General features: G+C 37.3%; 1 protein-coding gene and 1 long non-coding RNA gene across 2 annotated transcripts; one reads left to right on the top strand and one right to left on the bottom strand.

The window, feature by feature from the left end:
* Nucleotides 1-11,343: 11,343 nt before the first annotated feature.
* Nucleotides 11,344-14,008, top strand: LOC135083697 (uncharacterized). Its single transcript, XR_010259682.1, has 2 exons — nt 11,344-12,032; nt 12,140-14,008. It is a non-coding gene; the product is annotated as an uncharacterized LOC135083697 (long non-coding RNA).
* A 458-nt stretch (nt 14,009-14,466) lies between these two features.
* On the bottom strand, nt 14,467-21,811 carry LOC135083696 (protein Star). The gene is made up of 6 exons (XM_063978407.1): nt 21,563-21,811; nt 20,865-21,114; nt 17,316-17,512; nt 16,270-16,452; nt 15,548-15,727; nt 14,467-14,793 (listed from the first exon to the last, which is right to left on the bottom strand). Exons 1-6 carry the CDS (start codon nt 21,572-21,574, stop codon nt 14,665-14,667), a joined length of 951 nt encoding a protein of 316 aa, XP_063834477.1. The 5' UTR covers nt 21,575-21,811; the 3' UTR covers nt 14,467-14,664.
* Nucleotides 21,812-24,236: the final 2,425 nt, after the last annotated feature.

The raw sequence follows: 24,236 nt of genomic DNA, 5'->3' as shown, positions 1-24,236 counted from the left end.
CTCCAGTTCTATAATAAAACAAAACACTGAATGGAAAAGCCAATGGCTGTTCCTCTCTTTTATCGTCATCCTCTTGCAAGTCTTACTCGAGACCCAAATCGTTTGTCATATCAACGGCATTAATCCGATTTCAATTTAACCCACATCAAACCAAAGTCGTACTCGAGTCGGCGTATACCCTATCACTTCACCGGCTCAGTCTCACAGTCGCTATCAACAGGCGCGGCGCGCGCTCGTCTCCCGCCCACGTGGGCCGAGACCAGTGTCATCAACCTCGACGTCGACAACCTGCTGGCCCCCCGGGCCCCCAAACCGGCCCCCCCGCCCACCATCAACCAGTTAAAGTCCTCCCCAAACAGCCCCGCTAAACCAACCACCTTCATGAACAACAACCTCGCCGGAATCAACAACAACAGACCGATGTTCAACGACTCCCTGCTGCAATGATATTGGAACGCGAGTGCGGGCACAGACGAGTGGTTCGAGTTAGGTTATAAACAGTGGAACGTTGTCCGCGTCAATTTGCAACTGGTGGAGCTACCGACGGTTATGAAGGAAACGATAGGTTAGGCTGATCAGATTCGCTTTTTTGGTGCGTATACGCTCGTCTTAAGTGAGTATAGACTGCAGTGTTTTTCAACCTTTTTGGTGACACGACCCCCCTAGTATGAAAAAATATTTTGCGACCACCCGATTTGCGATTGATGCCTCCGACTGCATATATCTGATAATTTTTATGCAAGTAGGTTTTTTTACTGAGGTAGATTTTTACGACCTCTCGCGACCCCCCTTTATAGAGGCTTGAAAAACACGACCCACAGGTTGAAAAACGCTGGACTAGAGTAAGGCTGCTCAACCTTTTGAAGACTCGGGTCAAATGGTGGATTCAGTCGTTAACGACGGGCCACTTGCATTTCCTATTTCAGTTACTCTCAGGACAAGAGCAATAAAAACTCAAAATAAAAAAATAACTTATTAAGATCAAACCATACTTGCGCCCTCGCAAGTATGGTTTGATCACTTAAAATTCTTGAGCCTGGGGTTGAGTAGCCTTGGACTGGAGCATTTCTGTGTAATGTAACGTTCTTACGAATGATACAGTACAGGTAAAATGTACGACGGTGAACACTAGAACATTATGAAATGTGAACGGCTCTTTGTTCTGTTACAAGTAAATGATCTAGTCTATGCTCACCTTTTGTGTATGTGCGAGGAGCCTATGACACTTGAAAAAACAAGTTTATTGAAACGTACCAAGTGTGCCGAAAAAGAATCTGATACAGCCTTTTATCGTTAGGAATTTCGAAGTGTTTAAATCTGTAAGACGAACTACTTGCTTGGCCCACCGCACAGGTGTAGACGTAATTGAAAGTGTTTAATTTTTATTTAGTTTTAACTAATTGTCGCCCTAAAATGTGACGGTTCATGTACCTACGAATGCAATCGCTGTATGGGCGAACGTTTTATAGATTTTGATATTAACCCAAATAAATTGGACGTTGCGCGACTTACGGTTGTAAAGATTAGTGTTAGTGGTGCATATCAAGGTAAATTATCACATGATATTATTGTTGTTGGTTCATAGTATGTATGTATAGCCGTTACTACCGTCAAAAACGGTATTTCAAATATTTCAACGCTCAAATACCTAACTAGTTTCCTTGTGGCAAAAACCTGTATGATTTTGGCGTCTATTTTATTTAGTGACATTATTTCCTCTTCTATTTTTTTGTATGTATTTACTCATATTTCAAAGAATTACATTCCCTTTTTATCTTTTTCGTACTAAAACCGGGGTAGATGAAATATTTTATAAGACTTCTCGACAGCAAACAGTATCTCTCGCTCTAATACTATATCAAAGAGGGAGACGGGTGCCAAGCTGTCCTATTTTTTCTTCCCTAATATTCTTTCTCAGTTGTTTTTTATTTCTTGTGTAAATATTTTCCATTAAAACGCCAGTTAATTCCCGTTGCCATTTTATACCACGATTTTTTAGATTTCAATTGTGGTTTTATAATTTTTTATACAAAAGATGAATTTATGATAAAAACAATTTTAAACATTATAACTATGTTATTGTATCATTGAGTACGCAGTTTAGGGAATTAAATGTGTAAAGCAAGTTTAAGACTGGTGAGAACAGTAATTGTCACCACCATCGTTAGTAGTAAATAAAACTATTGGCATTACATACCAAATCAGCTCATTCTCTCTCGCTCATTATTTAAGGGAAAGAGAGAGATGTGTGATATCTTGCATAGTTCCCACCTTATTTACCTGCGAATATAAATGGTGCAACCACAAATGGCGTATTTGTTCTGATACGCTCAATAAGACTAAGCGATATAGCGCCATCTATTGATGGCATGTTGATAAAAACTCTCCTTAGGCTGTTGGAAATAAAACCTTTTTTGCATTGCCAACTCGTGTGAGTATTTGACTTTTACTATCGTACTAAACTGGTCGAATATAAACGGTTGTAGCACAGAAATAAGGTGTATTTTACGTTGTGAACTCATGCGCATGTCTGAACTAATACGCCATCTGTGTGTGCCTCCGACAATACTGCCGTTCGTTGTCAAACCGTAGCACCGTCTAGTACCTACATAGTTGTTGAATAATTCGTGTAGATAGACTATTTTTTATACCCGCTTCTATAATATAATCGTGACGAGTTATTTGAAATTATTCACACTATTGAGAGATTGTAAATGGTTATACCTAATATTTATTTATATTGCATGATTTAGGTAGATTTTCTTTGTTCTTGCTCAAAATGAGATTAAAAACTTTGATGAACTATGAGAATTCCTACATTTTAGCTACTTATTTTATCAATTTTAAGATTCTGTCTAGTTTCTTCCCGAGCTGAAGGATTTTATGTCCAATAGAACTATTTCAAAATAGGTCCGTGCTTAAAGGAAGCAAAAAAGTGTAAGACAATACAATCAATTGTCACGAGTGAGAGAGAGGTGCCTATTATCCCCGGTAATATTCCCACAATAATCCAATTGACTGGGAATATTGGGGAAGATTGCCGGTTCTAAAAATGGCACATCACTACTCACGAGCCACCGAGGCCTAGGATGAGCGCCAACATAAACTTATCACGGTACTATCTTTCCGCCCGTGTGATTTTTTTCTGCCACTGAAAAACTTAATTGCGCACGTCGCTGTTTCAAAATCCGGGATAAAAACCCTATGCCCTTTCCCGGAGCTCTATCTCAATGCCAAATTTCATCATAATCGATTCAGTGGTTTAGGCGTGAAAGCGTGACAGGACAGTGTTACTTTCGCATTTATAATAGTAGGGATTTTGTCGATTTTCGATCGATAAGCCCATACTTTTGTCGTCTAAAATCGTCGATAAGTTTTAATCATGACGCACATCATAGGCCAGCTTGTGTCTAAATGTAGTCATAGCAAAGACGCTATTAATTATATTAATGAGGGTAAATAACTGATTAACTAAATGTGGGCGTGTCCCAAACATGGACTTCTATCTATTAATAAGGTGTCTAATTTAAAATAACTCTTATTCCTAAGTAGTAGTGTCAAAAATGAAAATACATAGTACTGTACTTTGTTTACTCTAAGTGTTATGTAGAAAATGGCGGACTGTATATATAAAAGAATGGGACGTGATGGAATTTTGTATACTGGTAGGTAAATTGAATATTCTTGTGTACTTAAAGTATCGAACTTATGTACATTTTATTGTAAATGTTTATACGGTCGATGGATTTGGAAATTTGTGAATGTAAACAAAATTATGAATGTCAATGACGAGTGGAAATGTCATTAACTTGAATAAAACATGTTTGCAAGTTTGTAAACACTTAATATTATGCAAATTTCTAAATAAAGCGACGTTTAGATGGAAAATTGATGTAAACGTGAATAAGAACGGTGTAAACTCGACAATATTAAATCAATATAGTTTGTGGCTCAGTATTTATAAAACTTTATTATAAATAAACGTTGTTTTCTTGCGTCCTTCTAGCATTTTGAAGTATTATTTTTCTTGTTTACTAATTTATATAAAAAATCTGTTACTTTTACCAATCTCTAAAGACAGGAACATAATAATTTGTCATCTCTACGGAGTGCATTATTTATCTTTATTGCATGTGCTAATTAAAATACTACAGAATTTTAAGCATCACTTACACTCGCCTATAGATGGCGCCATTCTGAACACACGTGTAACAATGTGTTTTACAATTAAAATCACACACAAAACTGTTGCTGGTTAAACTTATTCTTATAACGTATTAATAATATCACCTATAAAAATCTACGTGTATTGGTAATTAACGTCTGGAATTCATACGACTCCTTTGTAATGTAATATGTAGCTTTATAATCATTCCTTTTCAATATAGTATCACAAAACTGATGTCTAAATATGCATTTAAGTCATTCCCGTCAATAGAAATATAATTATGTATACTACTTATATTATGTTGTGTATACGGCAGCTATGTTTAGAACCAATTTGTTACATTGTAAACAGCAAACAAAGTAACTGAACGTTACATTGCTAAGATTGTAACAGTAACAGTTGCTGATATTGTAACAAATTGAGTTATTATTTAGTTACATTAATATTAATTTATATTGTAAATAATTTCGATGGAATGTAACGGGTGCGTAAGAAATATCAGAAATAGTAGATTGGGACCAAGCTCAGAGATGTCAAAATATTTTTCCGGCTCACGGGGGGAAGGAAGCTTCGTACGCGTTACATTTCATTTATGTTTTAGAGTGCTTTATATCATTTTGGTGCCCGATTCAATGACTCTTAGGAAATACATCTAGGTTTCATTTACTACTTAAGTAGATTTTTAATGCGTTTATTTCAATGTCAATTAAAACACTTTTAAATCATACATTTTAAACATTAAAGGGGGCTAACGTGTTCTCGGGTCGGTCTGTCTCTTTTGCTCATACTAGATTCCAGCATTGAGTGAGGGAGATAGCTAGATTGGCACTAGAAAATGACCTCCCGCTGTTTGCAATTTACAATAAACTTAATTTTTTAAAGTAATTAGATATATTGTTTTAATTACTTACCCTGATTTAGTAAGACTATTGGGTCGTGTAAATATGTATTTAGTTTTCGTAGTTCTTCCATTACTTTGATTCGGAGATTTAAAAGCAATAATAATTTAAATTTATTTCTAGTTGATTATGAAGATTATTTTATTTAGTTTTTTCATTCAAATGTATATTCAGTGTTAGGTCATGAGTCGATTGTATTCGCACAATACCTAGATTTTAATTTGTGTTGAAGCAATGTAATCATTTTCTGTGTACTTTCCACTTTAATAGAGTATGAAATTAATATGAAATTCGAAATTGTAAGAGATGATTTTCTAGGTGTAAGTTTTCGGAACAAGGTATCGGATCAAGAATGATGATTGTTTACGTCAAGGACACGATGAATAAACTTAATAAATACTGAATTAATGCGTTTTATTTGATTTTCCATCAGTTTGTGTTAATTTTTCTTTTTTCTCGTCAGGAAAAAATAAATTGTATGGTATGTGGGGCTCTCCTGCCAGAAGGGCGGGGCCTACCCGCTATAACCGTGACAATATTCTCCATTTCATACAAAAGGTTCAGACTCAATTTTTTTATTTATTTTCCATTTGCATAACAGTAGATTATAGATAGTTATTATCTTTTCAGTAGTTTATGGTGTGTAGTGTACACCTGTAGTGTAGTGTTCTGACCTGGGTGAATTTTATGTAACTTTTAAATAAAAATAAAAGAATTTTTAAGCATTAAAATTTATTCGTGAAAAATTGAGCGCATAAAAAACTATTCTAACTGAAGCTCTTAAATTAACTAACGACTAACTAAAACATTCTCTTAGTTGCTGATTGTCATCCATTACACTCCTAATACATCGATTAAACAAATACAATTAATTAATACTGTAAATTATTCGTAAGAAAATATTTGAACATCATTTGTTCGATCATTAGCGATTCCATGACAAAAATATTCGATATTCAGTCTTTGAAAATCACTAAATTATTGGAATTCTAAATCAAATTGGAATGACGCAACAATAAAACTGTATAATAATTATTGTATAATACAAAATAATAAAAACATTCGAGTTGTAAAATATCGATGTTAAAACCAAATTATTAAAAACGTATACATACAAACAAGAAGTTAAAACTATTGAAGATTCATACAATCACTGGAAATTAATATCTATCTACTCCAATTTTTAATTCGAATCAAGTAACCAATTTCTGGAACGATGCTCAACTCTGTTATAATTTCGGGATAATTTCATATGCTTGTTTGAATCGTTTTGTCCTTTAGGAATCGCCAAGTTACAAATTGCTCGTAGAAAATTTCAGAAAACCACGACAAATAAATCACTCGAATTAAACCCTGGAGTAAATAAGAGCAAAGTCGATTTACGAAAGTACATAATACGAATTGAAAATTTATATAAAATCAAAATACTGGAGCCGTTACATTCGTCATTTTATAATTTATCCTATTCTCTACACATTCCACAATTTAAATCATAAAACTTAGATGGCAGTGAAACTAATAAAAAATACTACAAGTTACGTCTTCACTTGCAATTTAGAAAATGGCTAGTGGGATTTAAACAATAATTTGACTTGAGAAACATTTATGTCGGTTATTTTAATCAGTATGAACTTTTATCGAATTTACATGATAAGTCAATACATTTGTCGTCTAAAATAATCGAAAGATTTGAGCTGGGGCTGAGCAGATAGTTTCTCAAATCAAATTTATTAAAGGTGACAAGTTAACAGTGCTTATTTTGTGCTAATATTGCCCCACCAATCAAGAATAATATCCACTGATATTTCTATTTTCGACCAATTATTTTGCTATAACAATAAGCGCACTGCGTTACTACGGTGCGTTTGTAGACTTTAAAAACTATAAAACTTGTCGTTTTAAATGATACATTAAGAAATGGTGTTACTTCTATTTGATCGCATACAAAATTTGCTATTAAATCTAGGAACCGTCTTAACTACATTATTTACGAGGAAAACCAAATTTATACATTTAAATCAAAACCCATTATTAAGGCACTTTATTTCTGTGAAAACCATTATTTTATGCATATTTCGTTCCTACTACATTTTTCAGTCGACTTATAAGTGTGTGAAAATGCTATTGACTACAGCTGTCATCATTATTGCCAGTAATAAAAATGCAAAGTTAAAAAAGTGTTACTACATTGCTAAAACTTAATAAATTAAATTAACATTACATTGAATTAACTAAATATCATTATTCTTAAATTATCACGATTCGAAATTAATAATTAAAAATCTTAAATGAATTATTTTAAAATTAAACTTATTGACATTATTACAGAATAAAATGTAAGAGATCTAGATAGACTCCTCTGATTCGAGGTTTAAGAAAGTAGATAAAAAGCTACCCAAGTTTTCTAAGGAACACAGACACAAATAAACTGGTGTGATGTTCAAATGAGTAAACTTATAGAGAGCTATAATTTTAGTAACCAAACAAAGACAATCTGTTAAACTAAACTAAACACATTTATCTTTTGTAAATGTAATTAAATTATCATTTTTAATAGTAAGATAATTTGGCTATATTAATTTGACATTTAACCATTTCAATCAACAACAGTACAATATGTCAGATCACTGAAAAAATAATACCTAATAAATATCACCACACGAGACAGTGATTGCATGTCATTGATTTAGTTTGGTTAAAATCTTATAGGTCTAGACTTAGTGCCTGAGGTATGGGAGTGGCACGACAGAGTGAGGAGTGACATTGACATATTAGGATGTGACAGAGCATACTTTGAATTAAATCTGAAGTCTCGTTGACGTTTGAAGTCTCAAACACACTCTACTGCCGCTCTATAGCAAAAAAAAACGTATATGGGAACGTATTTGCAAAGCGTCTTTGCAAAAACATTTGTACAGTCACGGAATGAAAAGGTTCGTCAGTTTTCAAATTGATTCCTTCAACGAATCGCGAGCACATATTACCTTTTGAAACTATGTTACAGAATAATCTCGAGTAAGAGAAAATAATCTTTAACTGTTCGTTAGTAAAGTTCAAAATTATTCAGATCAAAGTTGTTTGACGATTTAACTTGTCAAAAAGATTATTATGATTGATAAACTAAAACCTTCTTGTTGGTTCAACCTGCCATTATCTATTAAATAAAAAACATTTTGTAACATTGCACTGAATGATGGGAGAAAAATAAACAAGCAAAACCTTATTCGTTAGCAAACGTTATATTTATTTAAATGTTAGCAGCAATGTTTCTTGCACGGTTATGTTGGCAGTTTTGACTCTTACAGTACCCAGTTCAAGCGAAAATCGACACTAAGGTGACGAACCTTTTCATTCCGCGACTGTACATACCTGTGTGTACACATCTTGACACCTAATACATCACTACATTTTTATCACCGAAAAAAAATTCTGGGTAATGAATCAAAATTTCATCCCAAAATTGGTAATTTATGAACACGCGTCGATATTATTTCGTGCTTTTAAGTAAGAGGTGAAATGTAATAGCCTTGTTTGGTTACTAAATATTATTCAATTAAAAGTTTATGCCTATTTTGTTCATATTTCGATGTAGCCGATTAACCGCCAAAGTATATGCAAAATTGCGTAAATATAAACAATTTATTTAATTTTATTAGGACTCCAAAATCAGTTTACGTTAAGTTGCATATAGTTTGACGTTACATTATCATTATCTACAAATTATAATAGAAATTAGACAGTGAATTATTGTAAATGTTGCGAGTATATAATTTGCTAAGATTGTTCATATAGCTGCATATAATTTATTAAAGCTACGAAGTAGATTTAGTTGCGAAATAGTTACATACGTGTTTTATAATAACGTAGAATCAAACGAAAAATTTTAAGTAAGTAGAACATTTAGTCAACATCTTATATTAGTTCGTGTACATTTAATGTTAGATGAAAAGCATACTTTGAACTTTATGACACCAATAAGTAGTGGACAAAGTGGCTCAAAATTGAGCAAAGCGACTTAGCCATGAGCAAAAAGACTCATTCATAGAATCCTAGTAAAGATCCGGCCGAACCAACGCTCAGCCGGCGTGCAGCGATAGCGATCAATGAATTTAAGTCAGGTCGCCATCGCTGCACGCCGGCTGATCGCGTTGGTTTGGCCGAACCTTTATTAGTTACAAACCGATCGAGTTAGCTGCGCATCTGACAGCCATGACGTCACATCAACGCTCTAGTGCGGAAGGGGCGAACGCGGGTAGGTGTGCAGGTAAGTGGGAGGGAAAGTCGCATTCCTGCGAGATGCGCATTTAGCTCGATCGGGTTGTAGACTCCATTTATGTTTGGTTTTATTAGAGTTTTCTTATGAGCAGTAGAATCACCTCAAAAGGAATTCCTTAGGCCCAGAACAGACGGTGAAACGCAACTGCAACGAAACTGCTAGTTACTTTTGAGTTGCATCTAAGTTTCTGCCAAATCATCATTTCTGAAACTGAAAGTTTCAAACTGGTCGCGTCATGTGTGGTCTCTCAACGGACGCTATGGCAGAAACTTAGATGCAACTCAAAAGTAACTAGGCGCAGTAGCAGTTTCGTCGCAGTTGCGTTTCACCGTCTGTTCTGGGCCTTAGCCTTTTTGTTAGAAACTACATTTTGAGCAACGCGACTCAACTCTGAGCATCGTTGTTAAATAGATGACACTATTTTATTCATTTCATTAAATTTAAAAACGAATAAGTTAATTTATGAGACTATTTTTATAAATTGTGATCGTAATTTGTGATGTGCCATTGACTCTGAGGAAAAAGCGAGTTTCTTAAGATAATGAGACCGGCAAGACAATGGGTTTACTTTGCAAAACGATGTCGATGAATTTGTCTCACTCTTTTATTCTCAGAATGAGTAAAACAATAGGTAAGTATGGTCAAATTGATGCAGTACATTTTGTTAATGTGTGAAAGAGTATGTAACACATGAGTGTCGTTACATTAATTCCCGCAAAAATAGGTTAATATAACTTTTATGAGCTTCGCTTCGTCAAGTATAAATAACTTTATGAGAGTATATGATATAATTTTCCAAATAAGACTTGAATTACCGATGATTTTTGTTGTGGTTTTGTAAAGTAAACCTAACATTGTCTTGTAACCGTTTCTAGCCAAATTATCAAGGATGTCTTAAGCATATAAGAGCATATAGCTCAACGTGAGCAGTGTAACAAGTCGTATAAACGTGTAGAGGAATATTCGTAAGGCTGGTTTTAAGAGTCACGCTAACGCACGCTGACCGTCAGCGCTGACAGCCGAAATGTATGGAGCGTCACTCAGGAACGTTCCCTTCAATGAGGGTTTTCGCGAATGAAAGATCCGCTAGATGGCGGGACGTGGATGTGGGGTCTGACTGCTGCGTGACTGGTGGATTTTGACATATCTGTCAATGTCATGTCAAAAATAACCAATCATGCAGCATTTGGACTTCGCGTCTACGTATTGCCATCTGGCGGATTTTTCATTCGCAAAAACCCTCATTATAGATGACCCACGCTGAACTGTCCCACCAAACTCAATGACAGGGGGGCGCTACCATCGTTCAACTATATGGTTTCCAACATGGCAAAAATCGGAATCAGCGTTCCGGTATTGACGGTGGCGCCCCACTTTCAATGTCATGCATAGGACAGTTCAGTATTTTGGAACTATACATACATATTGATCTGTCAGCGCTGACGATCAGCCAGCGGTCAGCGCGATTCTAAAACCCGCCTAAAGGCAACGTCGTGTTCTCCGAGCGATGTGGCTGTTTGGGCGGAATCACTCGAGTGTGGGCGAGATTAGTCGAGTTCAAAGTGTTTTGCAGAATTTCCAGACCTTTTTAACTAGACAAGAGACGAAAATTAATTTTATTCGACGGCATTAAGTACAAACTTACAAACCACGGACTTTCACTTATGTAAATATGTGTATATTTATTTATTCGTGTTATTTATTTATGTTAAGATTTTATACAAGTTTAAAATATCCAAATGTCTTAACTGTTTCAATGGGAATCGAATCAAAATTACCCAACAGTGACGTCTCTTACCGACCAAAAGGTTTATTCACCTTGATCACATGGATTTGATCACCCAGGTGATCAAAGTGGACTCCAGGCGATACTTTGGGTGTCCTTTCGTCACTAAAATAGTCTGAACTCGACTAAAACCATCCAAACTTCTCCAATCTCACCCTTTATCAGTAAAGCTGGTTTTAGTGTCACGCGGACCGTCCGGTGCGGACTAGGGACACGAAAAAAGTATCGATACTTTATGGTATCGAGTAGGTTTCTTTTCGATACCGATACTTTTGTACTCGATAACTTGTATTCGATACTTTTACTTACCAAGTACTTTTGACAGATATCGTATCGAATAAATTACTTGTTTTTTTATTTATTCATAATTTATGGCAACATTTGCAACGCCATCTTGTTCAATCTTGCTGAAGCTTTCATTCATAGAGATAGTTCCGTTGCCGGTAGGTTGCCGGATTCACATTTCATTTGTTTAATTAGTCTATGGTTCATTGGCTGTACTGTAGCTGTATGGACTTAGATCCCTTTGCCTAACCTCACGAAAAAATCATACAAAAAAAACTCTGGTTCATTCGTTCGTTGTTGTTAACTGACAGTTGGTTGTTATTTATAACATGTTGATATTTAATGATTTTCTTGCATTATTGATAAATGATAATTGACTTATTGATATTTCAACCTATTCAGAACAGCACTCACAATTATTCTGTGTTTGTATCGGGATTTGAATCAGTGCAATATCCAAAGAATGCCGCCTACCAAGAGTGACGTTTGGCAGTATTTCGTCAAGATTAACAAAGATGAGGTGAAATGTAAGATTTGTTTCAAAACTTTAAAATCGTCAGGGAATACGTCAAACATGAATAAACATTTAAAGAAACACCCTAATTCTGATGCCTCAAGGTAATTTTTTTTAATGATTATATGGTCCTTATTTATATAACCTAAAATTTGTTTTGTAGTCATTTAATAGGCGCACGAAACTGATTATTTTATATTATTGTTTTTAGTGTAAAAGGAGATAAAAAACAAACGACGATGTCGACGATTCAGAAAAAGTTAGAACTGTCGAATTTAACGAGTCGTGATCACGAACCCCAACCATCAACAAGTACATCGAAAGCACCTGAATCAGATGCATTGCTAACAACTCCTTCACCATCTGATGTCGAGAGAATTCCAATAGTAATCAGTGGTGATGGTGAGTTAGAAGAAACCTATGCACCACCTCCAAAAAAAAGGCAACTTTCAATTGTACAATCAATGGAACGAAAATACTCTTATTTGGATGGAGGAAAAGATTATTTGAAACTCTGCAAATGTTTGCTTTATTTTATTTGCGTTGATAAAAGACCGTTTGACATTGTGAAAGGGCGTGGGTTTAAAAAATTGATGCATCAAGCATGTCCATCATTTAAAATTCCTCATGTAGATACCCTTAAAGCACAATTCGAACACTTTTATAGTGTAATGCGTTTGAAAATAGAAAATATATTTGACAATGTAGATCACGTGGCATTAACCTGCGATATTTGGAGTGAGATGATGACTGTTACCAGTTATTTAGGGGTTACTGCTCATTATTTGCAAGAAGACAAACTGGTGTCACGTTGCATAGCTACCGTTGCACTGGATCAGCGTCATACTGGTGATTTTATCGCTGAAAAATTAAAAGAAATTTGTGCAGGTATACACATCAGTTTGGATAAAATAACTGCAGTAGTTACAGACAATGGCTCGAACATGATAGCCGGCATAGCAAATTTTCTAGAAAAGAACAAACATTTATCTTGCTTTGCTCATACAATTAATCTAATTGCTGAATCTGCCATGTCAGTCAATGATTTAGGAGCATTAGTAAGCAAGGTACGAGACATTGTAAAATTTTTCAAGAGCAGTGTAATCCTCAGTGACTCTTTACGTCAAAAGCAAACTGGGTCTCAACCTCTCAAACTGATTTTAGACGTGAAGACTCGGTGGAATTCCGTCTATTATATGCTACAGAGATACATTGAATTAGCACCAATAGTTCATCAAATTTTGATGTTAAATACAAAAGCACCACCCACACCATCGGCTGTAGAAATGCAAAATATTAAAACATTGATTTGTATTTTGAAACCGCTGGAGTATGTAACCAAAGAGTTATCAGGTGAACAGTATGTAACCATTAGTAAAATAATTCCGATGGTGAACTGTTTGAAGACGCAGATTAATACTATACCTATGGCTGTAGGTGATGGTGATGATCCCCATGGAAAGGTAATAGATACAGTAAAAAAAGAAATCCTAAAACAGATAGAACGCCGATTCGGACATATTGAAGGTAATTATTTGATTGCAATGTCATGTTTGCTAGATCCGAGATTCAAGAATATCCATTTTCAGGACGCTAAAGCTTGTGCAAAGGCAATTTCTTCACTGAGAAGATATATAACAACGTCTCCTAGTGTTATCGGCAGCGATCATGACAGCGATTCCTCTCTTGAAACAACTTACGATTTTTGGAGTCACCACAAGAAATTAGCTCACACGAAAAAGCGAAGTAAAACCAGTGCTTCATCACAGTTTGAAAATAAGGATGAAATAAGCCATTATTTATCTACACAGGTTTCGCCACTCTCTTTGGATCCTCTGAAACAATGGGAAGACATGAAAGTTGTTTTCCCAAAATTATATAAATTGGCACGAGAATTTTTATCGATTCCTGCGACTTCAGTGCCCTCAGAAAGATTGTTTTCGAAAGCTGGAAGTACAATTACTAAAACCCGTAACCGCCTATCGCCAAAAAGGCTCGACAAACTTCTTTTCTTGAGCGATTGTACCGAGGAGGAATGGGATTTATAATATTTTAGATTAAAAAATTGTGGCTTTACTTACAGGTTGTTTTTATTTATCTTAGGGCTGATTTATCCATCGTAAGGTATAAGTTAACAAACCAATAAAGTATAACTCAGCGAATCAAAGTTGTCTACACCTTCATATTTATAATAAATGCATAACATAAAGTGACACTTACTTTTAATCATATTACACTTTATTGGTCTGTTAAGTGTTATCAGACGATGGAAAAATCAGCCCTTATAATTATATATGTACCATTTGTTACTTTTTCATTTTCTCTTACTGTATGAATGAAGGTACAGACGATACTTACTGAACTGACTAACATTGACAAACTAACGTATGGCGTAGGCCCTGCCTGAGAAAAGAACTCGATACTTTGAGGTATCGATACTTTTGTGTCGATTCTTTTACGAGTACGATACTTTTTTATCGATACTACTCATGAGTACAGTATCGATACTTTCTATTCGATACCGTGTCCCTAGTGCGGACCCGCTCCGCACGGCCAATCTGTATGAACTTCTAGGGAGCGTTTTAGAGTAATGCGGTCCGGAGGAACCGCTCCGCTCCCTAGCAGTTCATACAGATCGGCTGTGCGGAGCGATCCGCACTGACAGTCCGCGTGACACTAAAACCAGCCTAAAACTCGACCATCATCGCCCTCCCAAACTAACCCACCCCTACCTTCCTAAGCGTCCCCTTGCAGCGCGAACATCACGGCGTCTTCGTACTGGGCAGCGATGGAGTAGTTCCGAGCGGCCAGGAACTCGGCCGTCTGGTTGCGGAGCACCGGGTCTGATGAGCGGTATTCTATCACCTGTGGACGATCAACCATGTGAGCGTTTTGATGATGATATTTTTTTTGAAGTCGTAGTCACGCAGGTATAATAGCCAGCACTCCTACTTCTCCTGTGCATGTCATAAAAACTGACGTGGATAACAAAGAAACAAATTAATATGTTAAGGAGGCCTAATGCCCGTTTTCTTAATCCCGAGAGAGATTAAGAGACCCCTATGAAAACAAAATTCCTGTTATGTGTTACCATAAGGGTGACTTAAAAATTAGGAATTGATGGTGAAAACAGGCATAAGCCTCCTTAACCCATCTCCCAAATTCTTCATTTGCCTCTGGTAAATTAGAGAGGGTCATGCTCCTGTGGTAGAGACCAATGATCGGGTGAAAATGATGAGCGTGGACATAGCTTGTAAAACGTATAATTATCGAAGCATTAAGGTTCTCTAGACCGACGATCTGGTAGAGGCACTATAGTGTTTGTATCTTACTTGAAACACTGTCTCACGTACACAAGTGATAGGCAGTCACGTGACATCGTGAAACAAGTGAAACAAGTCAGTCGAACGGCAGACGCCGGCGAGGACGGACGTGCCGCAGTGAGACGCTTGGTGTGACGGTGAGCCAGTGAATAGTGCACATTTAGTTACTCTACAGGCGCGACCTCTGGTAGAGGACCGGTTATTCCAAAAATTAGGGGAGGACTTTGTCCAGCAGTGGACGTCATTTGGCAGAAACGAACGAACGAATTAATAAAGTGTTTAAATGTATCACTCACCTGAAGTCGCACTTTGTCCCCAAACGGCACGTGTTTCAACGCTGGCAACACTTTGTCCCCACCCAGTAGTGCGTATTGAGCGTGCGTTGCCTCCGCAGCTAGTAAGACGGTGTACAGCGGGAGACACAGCACGCGGGATGAAAACATGGCCGAGTGGCTGTCTGGGGACTGGTATGTCACCTGGTAAAGATAAAAAAATAATAATGGTGTAGTACGTATAAATGTGGTCGAATCAGAAATGAGGAGATCCGCAGGAAAACCAAAGTGACCGATACAGCCCGCAGAATTGCTAAAATCAAGTGGCAGAGGGCGGGGCACATAGCTCATAGAGATGATGGCCATTGGGGCTGAAAGTGGCGAGTGGCGACCACGGGCCGGAAGACGCAGCGTGGGAGGCCTCGCACTAGGTGGACCGACGATCTGGTGACGGTCGCGGGAAGAACCGGGATGCGAGCAGCGCAGGACCGGTCGTTATAGAAATCCTTGGGGAGGCCTTTGTCCAGCAGTGGACGTCATTTGGTTGAAACGGCCTCAGTCATTTCGCTCTTGGTCACATCAAGGCATCCACTTCATTACCTACTTAGCTAAATATTCAGCATAACTTAATTTCACATAAGTTACGACAAATCAATTAATAACTTTGAACTGAGAAGAGAAGAAATTAAAGAGGATCATGTTTCTGCAGTGGAGACTGAATGACCTGATGACGATGATGATCGTACCTCTCTAGGATGCACAGTGGGGCTCAGACAGGCGTGCAGCGCTCGGGCTCCGCCCCTAAGCGCTAAGTAGTCTCTGGCCGCAGCCCGAACCACCACGCCTTCCCAGCCTCGGCTGCTCTCCAGATAAAGCGTGGTGGGGTCCCGTGGACCTCGCGGGAGGAACTCCACGAATGTTCCGTTTTGCTGCAGAAAAGGTAGGAAAGTTAGAGCACAAACTTTATGTCTGCGTTTCGACGGAATTTTCGAGGAAGTTAAGCGAAATTCGTAATTTTCATGCAACCTTGTGAGGGATTCAGTCTTAGCGCATTCACGCATTAGGCAACATGTATGGCAAAATAGTATTCAAGTGGCGACTGCCATTGCAATTTACATTCTCAATCATTCAGTATAACAAATTACTGAGGACAAATGTCTTGACGGAAATCGAAGTTAGCTGAATGAGACACTGTGTTCAATTTCGGAGCACTTCGAGTCCTTTGATTTCAGCGCATTTGCCGACAAGTTTCGGAAGTCAGAATGAAGTATTTGGTCGTATTACGACGTGTCGCTTCATGTCGCGTAAAACCTTAGTGTCCCCAGCGAGGCACTGTACCCGCTATGAAATTAATCAGAAAAACATAAGAGGAGTTCGAAGTCTAGGTTCGACTTGCAAAGCCCAGCTCCAGTGCAAAACAGATGATAGGTGACTAAACAATGGTTCCTGATTTTAAGGCTAAGAACTCATGGCGCGATTTTCACCCGCGCCCGCGGCGGTTGCGGGCCCGCAGCTTCTGTAGAATGCAGATACTTGTGTAAAAAATAATGCACAACTCACGACGCGGTTTTCGCCCGCAGCGGGCGCGGTTGTAATCGGGTCCCGCTCGGAGGTGTTCGCCCGCACGAAAACCGCCCGATCGGCGGGCGACTATTTTGTACCAGTGACTTAGCACGCGTGAGTTCTTAGAATAACCGCGCAAATAACCGCTCTCGTGAGTTTTGAAATAAAACCGCAATTCCACAACCGCCGCGGGCGCGAGTGAAAATCGCGCCGTGAGTTCTTAGCCTACAATACTCACAGTGTCCCCAGCGAGGCGGGTGACGAGGTCCGCGCGCGGCGAGGCGGGCGGCGCGGCGGGCGGCGCGCGCGGCCGCGGCTGCAGGTGCAGCTGGCGCACGTACGCCACCAGCGCCGCCGACTCCTGCGGGATGCGCGCCAGCTCGTAGTCGCGCGTCATGTTCAGGCGGAACTGCTGCGCTCCCAGCGCTGAGGGAAAAGGCAAGTGAACACATTTTTATATGAACAAGGTGATCTTCATATTCATAGTCCCGTATCATATTCAGACTGAACTGCTGCGCTCCCAGCGCTGAGGGTAAGGAAGAGCACACAAATCAATTGACAGTTATTCAAATTTATGTATGCGAGTCATTTCTACTAGTATCTCAATATGTAAGTCTAGATATTAGCACGTCACTACCTTGTTTAATATACCACGCAATCTTGTATACCCATTCTTATAAGAAACACTAACAATGCATGGGACCAATGCATGGGAAATTCAGTGAACTGCTCCTGAATCGAATGTACCTACTAATACTATTTCTATTTATTTATATTAACCGGCAGACAGTGGTGACTGAGTTTGTTGCGGCGCTTCTTCTCAGCACTTGCCATATGTTTGTCTCGAAGCGCTGGTAGGGCCCAAAAGATAAGGAGACATGTAAAGTGCCCCATAAGGGCTACCTTTTCCTTTTTTATTATTTACATTTTGACGTTCATAAGTGCCACTTGTGGTCTAAACTGAATAAATATTTTTGATTTTGATTTTTGAATGACGCCTTTAGTCTCAAAATATCCAATTTGCAAAATGTCAGAATCTCAAAATGTATATTCACACTCGTAGTTCCGGGTCATGTTCAGCCGGAACTGCTGGGCTCCCAGTGCTGCGGGTAAGGACACAGTGATGAAGAGATCTTGACATGAACAAGCAAAAGAGAGTCAATGTGAAAGATTTTGTTCAGTTAGTTCACTTTATTTCTTTTCCTTTAGTTAGACCCTTTCTAAGGAGGGTAATTATAACTCCCAAATAAAATATTTAATTGGCTTTCAGGACAATATATGGACTGGTGATGAGAAGTGGCGGAAGAAAAACAGTGGCGGAGCGATCTTCACATAAACAAGCAAAAGAATAATGGGCCCAAGATGAGGGGATCTTTACATTCGTAGTCGCGCGTCATGTTCAGACGGAACTGCTGCGCTCCCAGCGCTGAGGGTAAGGAAGAGCATACAAATCAATTAACATAAGGCCACAGAATAATAAGTACTACGTACAGAAGTTTTACTTCGCGAAGGTATTTAAAAAAATGTATGCTCAATGTCATTAACAATATGGTGTAATTTAGCCTGTCTCAAGAGTCAAGCACCATTTTGTTGACAAACGTCAGTGATCGGCACTGCGCCGAAGCTATAGGGCTGACTTCGGTAAAATGATGTGACGTGAGCTGCCAAACTGCGGGAAATGGCGGAGGAAATACATGATTTCTGAGGATTTAGCATGAATAATATTAACTACTTATTTACCTCTCAGTGTCTTGAGCAACTTATTAAAAAAGTACATTCTGTGTTTTTATTATTATTTAGGCAGTTAAATACTGCACAGTATTTAGTACTCTATTTTCTTTATTTTCTTTCATCATACACAAGAATACGCGTGCGTGAGTCAATGTTCGCTCGTATGTGAGGCCTTGTCGAATAGTATCCTGTATAAGGGCCATCGTGCGTGTTCGGTTTTCGATGTAAACTCGCGGAGATGAACAGGCCTGATAAGGCCGGCAATACACGGACAGCTCGAGCAGTTAGTCAGTGATCAACATACACGGACCGCTCTTGCAGTCAAGAGCTTGAAGCTGCCAGTGATAACTGCTCGAGCAGTTGGTATTAATTGCTCAACATATCACAAGCGCGCGCGCCGTGGAATGAAGAAAGTGGGCGGAGGTAACTGCGCGAGAGCTGTCGACAGCTCGAGCAGTCAGTGTATGGCTGGCGACTGCTTGACCGCACGATGAAAATTCACCGTGCTGTCGACCGCCCGAATCAGTTGCAACCGCTCGAGCGGTTCGTGTATGTGCGTCCATAGAACTCTGCAGTTCACTGTGCAGTCGCAGCTTGAAGCTGTCGACCCTGACTGCTTCAAGCGGTCCGTGTATTGCCGGCCTAAGTGTGCTTACCATGAGTTTACGTTAAGGCCCTCGCCTACGGCGACATTTTGTAGCGATGCAGTCGCGCTGCTGTAGCGCATTGGCATCACTTCTTTGTGCGTTGCAAATGCGACTAACGCACGTTACTCCTTTACGAAACGTGCGACAAAAAGTCGCCGTAAGCGAGGGCCCTTAGGTGTGCTTGCTAGCGAGTGCGTAAAAGAATGACATTAAATGCATGACAAATTGTATAGCGCCCCTAACAGCTACTTTAAAGAACTAAAATCTTCATGAAGCCCATTTAACATAGCTTACACAAGAAAACCCTTTGAAAAACACTACAAAATTCCAGAGTACAATACTACAATAAGGAAATACACTATTACGTAATTGAGTGTGATGAGCCACACTATCATCAACTAGTTTAATGGTGCATCACAAGTGTGACTCATACATGATGCAGGCGCAAACAGATTTCAGGGACATCAGTAATTTGCATTAAAGTTATGTAATTCGGTGAATTTGGTACTTCTTCATAAAATGAACACTACTCAAAACATTAAACAATGTTACAAAAGAGAGAATTTGAGATGAACCGAAACAATACTATATGGACTAAACGTAACTTTCCGACAATTTTGTGCATAATAAAAACTAGAGATGAAACGGATATCCGGTAACTATCCGGTAGGCCGGATATCCGGCCTAAATTTACTATCCGGTCGGATACCGGATAATAGCTCACTATCCGGCCGGATACCGGATATTAAAAAACTACGACAATTTCCTATTAATAAAATGAAACACATTAATCTTTGAGGTAAATATCAATAAAATGGCTTATAATAATGACGGCTTTTATTTAAAGTCCAAAAAGTTACAAAAAAGCCATATTAAGGCCTTTCAAAAAACTAATTTCTTTTTCTGGGCTATTCACTCTAATGACGAATACATAAATAAGTAAATATCTGTTTGTCGAAATATTGCCAAGGCGATCTTTTTTTCACTGATGGTCTGATGACATGATGCATGCAGTTCGCTATTCAACCACACACTCACGATAGCAACCGAAATCGCCCGAATTGATCTGCCCCCTAGACAAGTGGCAAAATCGGACATTCTACTCGGACGGATTCGATTTTCGAAAAGTGTGACTAGTCTACTAAAATAGACCCACTGATCGCGTTCGAAGCACCTGTGCGGCGCTAAACTCGTCACGACATGAAACAAGACAATGGGCCAACTATCCGGCCGCCGGATATGCGGCTATCCGGCCTACCAGCTGTCCGGATATCCGGTATCCGGCCAAACAACTATCCGTTTCATCTCTAATAAAAACCCTCATTTGATAGTTTTTCTACTATAAATTAAAAAGACATCTCAAATCAGACAAAATTAAAAAGCATTTACTATTTACTTACCAGCATTATCCATGTAGATAAGCAGCATCGTCATCACAGTAACGAACGTCAGCACAAAAAGCACGGCTGGTAGCAACCGCCTATACAAATCGTTGGGCGGAGTCTTCGTAAACGAAGGCACGGACGGTCTCACTATCACGGGCTCCACTGGGATCGGTACGGGGACTGTTGTTGGCTTGTCCAGTGCAGGCTCTTTTGGTTTATCAGCTGCCTCTGATTGCTCCTCTGGTAGAGGGTTTTCTTGGATTTTCTAGAACAGACAATTTAGTGCTAGGATTGATCTAAAAGTTAGAAAGTTAGTAATGAAATTAAAATATAGCCTGCATATCAAGATATATCAGCATATAAGGTCACATCGCAGATTTAATTTGAACAATCCTTACCATTGTTTTTTAATTTGCCTTGCTTTGCTAAACTTGGATAAATAACCTACAATTTACATAAAATATCTCAAGACTAAAACAACACCTGCACAATCAATTTGGATAAGACAAAACTTTGTAAATTAAGGGTTTAATAAATAGCACTTTGAATTTTCTTTACATTGCCAAAAATTGTAAAGCTTCCCTACTGTTGACAGGTGCTAACTTTTTGTCATGTTTTTTTTCTTTGTCACTACAATGGTTTCAACGAAAGGTTTCTACAAAGAGGCAATATATCAGGTATACCTTATTAATGTAGATTTAAATATAACTTACTTTTTCAGCCATTGTATTCAATTATTAGCACAAAAAATGAAAAACAAATAGACACTAAAACACTTCCTGTCGATTATAATCACTGATTGAAATCATAACAAAGACATTGTGAGACTTAAATTATAAAATAATAACACTGCACTGTACGCTTAAAATGAATATTCTTTACAAAACATTAAACAATGTTACGAAACAAAAATAAAAATACAAGATTCTGAGTGACGGTGAGTCAGTGACCGCAATGTTTGATACGACTACACCAACATTAAAATTTTCTACCATTTTCTACCAAAATGCTTGTCAAAATGTCAATCTGTCAAAAATAATGGGCCGGGCGCTCATAGCAATAAAATCTCGCTCTGATTGATTTTCAATGTTACATAATAAAATTACACCTCAGCATTTTTATAATGAAACCGGTCTTAGAAATTAGCAGCCATTTTTTTGGAGCGAATAATGTATTTGTTATGATATTGCTCACGAGCCACAGTAGATCTTGAAGTGAGAAATCAACAAAATATTGTAGGTATAAATTGGTACACATTCGTACATAATGAAACTCCGATACTTTAAGGAAAGGTTTATTGTCAAAGTTTTATAAATTACACAAAAGTAACAGCAATTTATCTTTAAAAATGTGAGTAGGTATTTTTTACAAAATCGTGTTAACTTACACGTAAATATATACATGCAGTTAGGTATTTATAAAAAGCTTCCGTTTACGCTACTTTTTATACTAACTACTAAATGTAAAATTTGTGCAATAAGTATTTTAAATGGGTATTATAAAGTAACATGTTTTAAATTATACTTACGTAAACATAATCTATAGAAAATCATTTTATAAACTTAACCAACCAAATTCAATCTCTAGAGAAAATTCAAATTTTATAAAACAAGTAGTAGTAATTAATAAACAATAAGCTAACGAATTGATAACTTTAATTTATATACAGTTTATCAATACAGTTGCATTTTCAACTTACCAATTTTGTACTAAGTAATTACTCATAGGCAAAGCTATGTTGAAAATTGAATAATGCAAGTGCGACTTACTTTATTGTCATGCTATCACCATCACACTGATGGATAATAATTTTGAAATAAAAAAAGTACACTATCGCATATCTTAGAAATGCGTTTATGTGAATAAAAACTTATATTAAAGAATTGATTATGCACCTCAAACATTGTGTAGTTACCGGTATAGTCACATAAGGATTAAGCAATTCCTCGAAATATCAAACAAGACAGCTGGTAAATGAATCGATCCATGTTAAAAAGGCGTTTATTTTGGTCCAGTCCTGAACTTTTAGCAAATATGTAAAACAACGTATTAATATCACGTACTTTCTAAAATTTAGGATAACTGATTTTTTTTTAAATCACGAATCCTTTTTAACACGGAACTATTAAAGTAGGAATAACACCATTCGTTTGCGGCCGTAAATGTTTTACAATTGCATCTATTTGGACGGCCGCTACAAATCACACACAATATTATTATGAATATTTTATAATAACGATAAATATGAGGAACAATGCTTCGTTAATTTTTTTATTGAATTTACAGACATAATTTATTGACATTTGTGAGCATGAAATTTCACTTAAGTATTTTTGTAAATTATCCAGGGCCGGATCTACCTATGGGCTGATTGGGCTGCAGCCCAGGGCCCCGGGGTTACAAGGGGCCCCCAGATCCCGCTAAAAAGTAGGCAATAATTTGAAAAAAAAAAAAAAGTGGTCTGTAAAGTCGGTTTACGGACGATATTTTTACGTGACAACGTCATAAGAAAATATTGATTAAAAATTGCATACTTTTGAGATTTTTTTTTAATTTGTTTTATTCCAATTACTTCTTGTAAAGAAAACGTAATAACTTTTAAACTAAGAGGTATGATGAAATAAAAACAGTAATAATGCTAAATAACAGGCAATACTAAAAAAAAAACATAAAATACTCAGAAAATGGCAACAAATAATAAAAAAATGATACATTTTGAGAAAATCTGCATTTTAATTTGTGTTTTTTTGGTTATTTGATAAATTTCCCCAAATAATGCCCCCATAACAGATTGTTTTTATTACTTTGTGTTATTCTTTATCGTATTTCCTTTGTAAACCTAAAAATAGCATGTCTCTATCCCTATCACAATGTTTGCAATGATCGTTTGAACTAAGCCTCTCCGGGCGCGCCATTCAACGCTTCGTTAACAACGAAACTGAAAGTGGCTCTAGATTTGTAATTTTGATAAAAACAAGTTACATTTCAAATAAACACAAAAGATTTCGAAGTAAAATAAGCATTTTAGTTAAAATTAAAATTGTCTCTACCTGTAGCGGAGAATAATGTGGTGGCAGGCCTTTGTTCAAACGATCTTAGCAAATGTTGTGATAGGGATAGAGACTTCCGATTTTTGGTTTTACAAAATTAATACGATAGCGAATAATACAAAGTAATAAAAACCACCTGTTATGGGGGCATTTTTTGGAGAAATTTATCAAATAACCAAAAAAACACGAATTTAAAAGCAGATTTTTTTCTAATAGTATAATTTTTTATTATTTGTTGGCATTTTCTGTATTTTTTGTTACTGTTTTTATTTTATCAGGATATACCTCTTAGTTTAAAAGTTATTACGTTTTCTTTACAAGAAGTAATTGGCAGAAA

The sequence above is a fragment of the Ostrinia nubilalis genome, chromosome 24 (assembly GCF_963855985.1).
Source record: "Ostrinia nubilalis chromosome 24, ilOstNubi1.1, whole genome shotgun sequence".
In the NCBI taxonomy this organism is placed as follows: domain Eukaryota; kingdom Metazoa; phylum Arthropoda; class Insecta; order Lepidoptera; family Crambidae; genus Ostrinia; species Ostrinia nubilalis.
The sequence above is the reverse complement of the archived record's forward strand: the minus strand, read 5'-3'. Positions and strand labels throughout refer to the sequence as shown.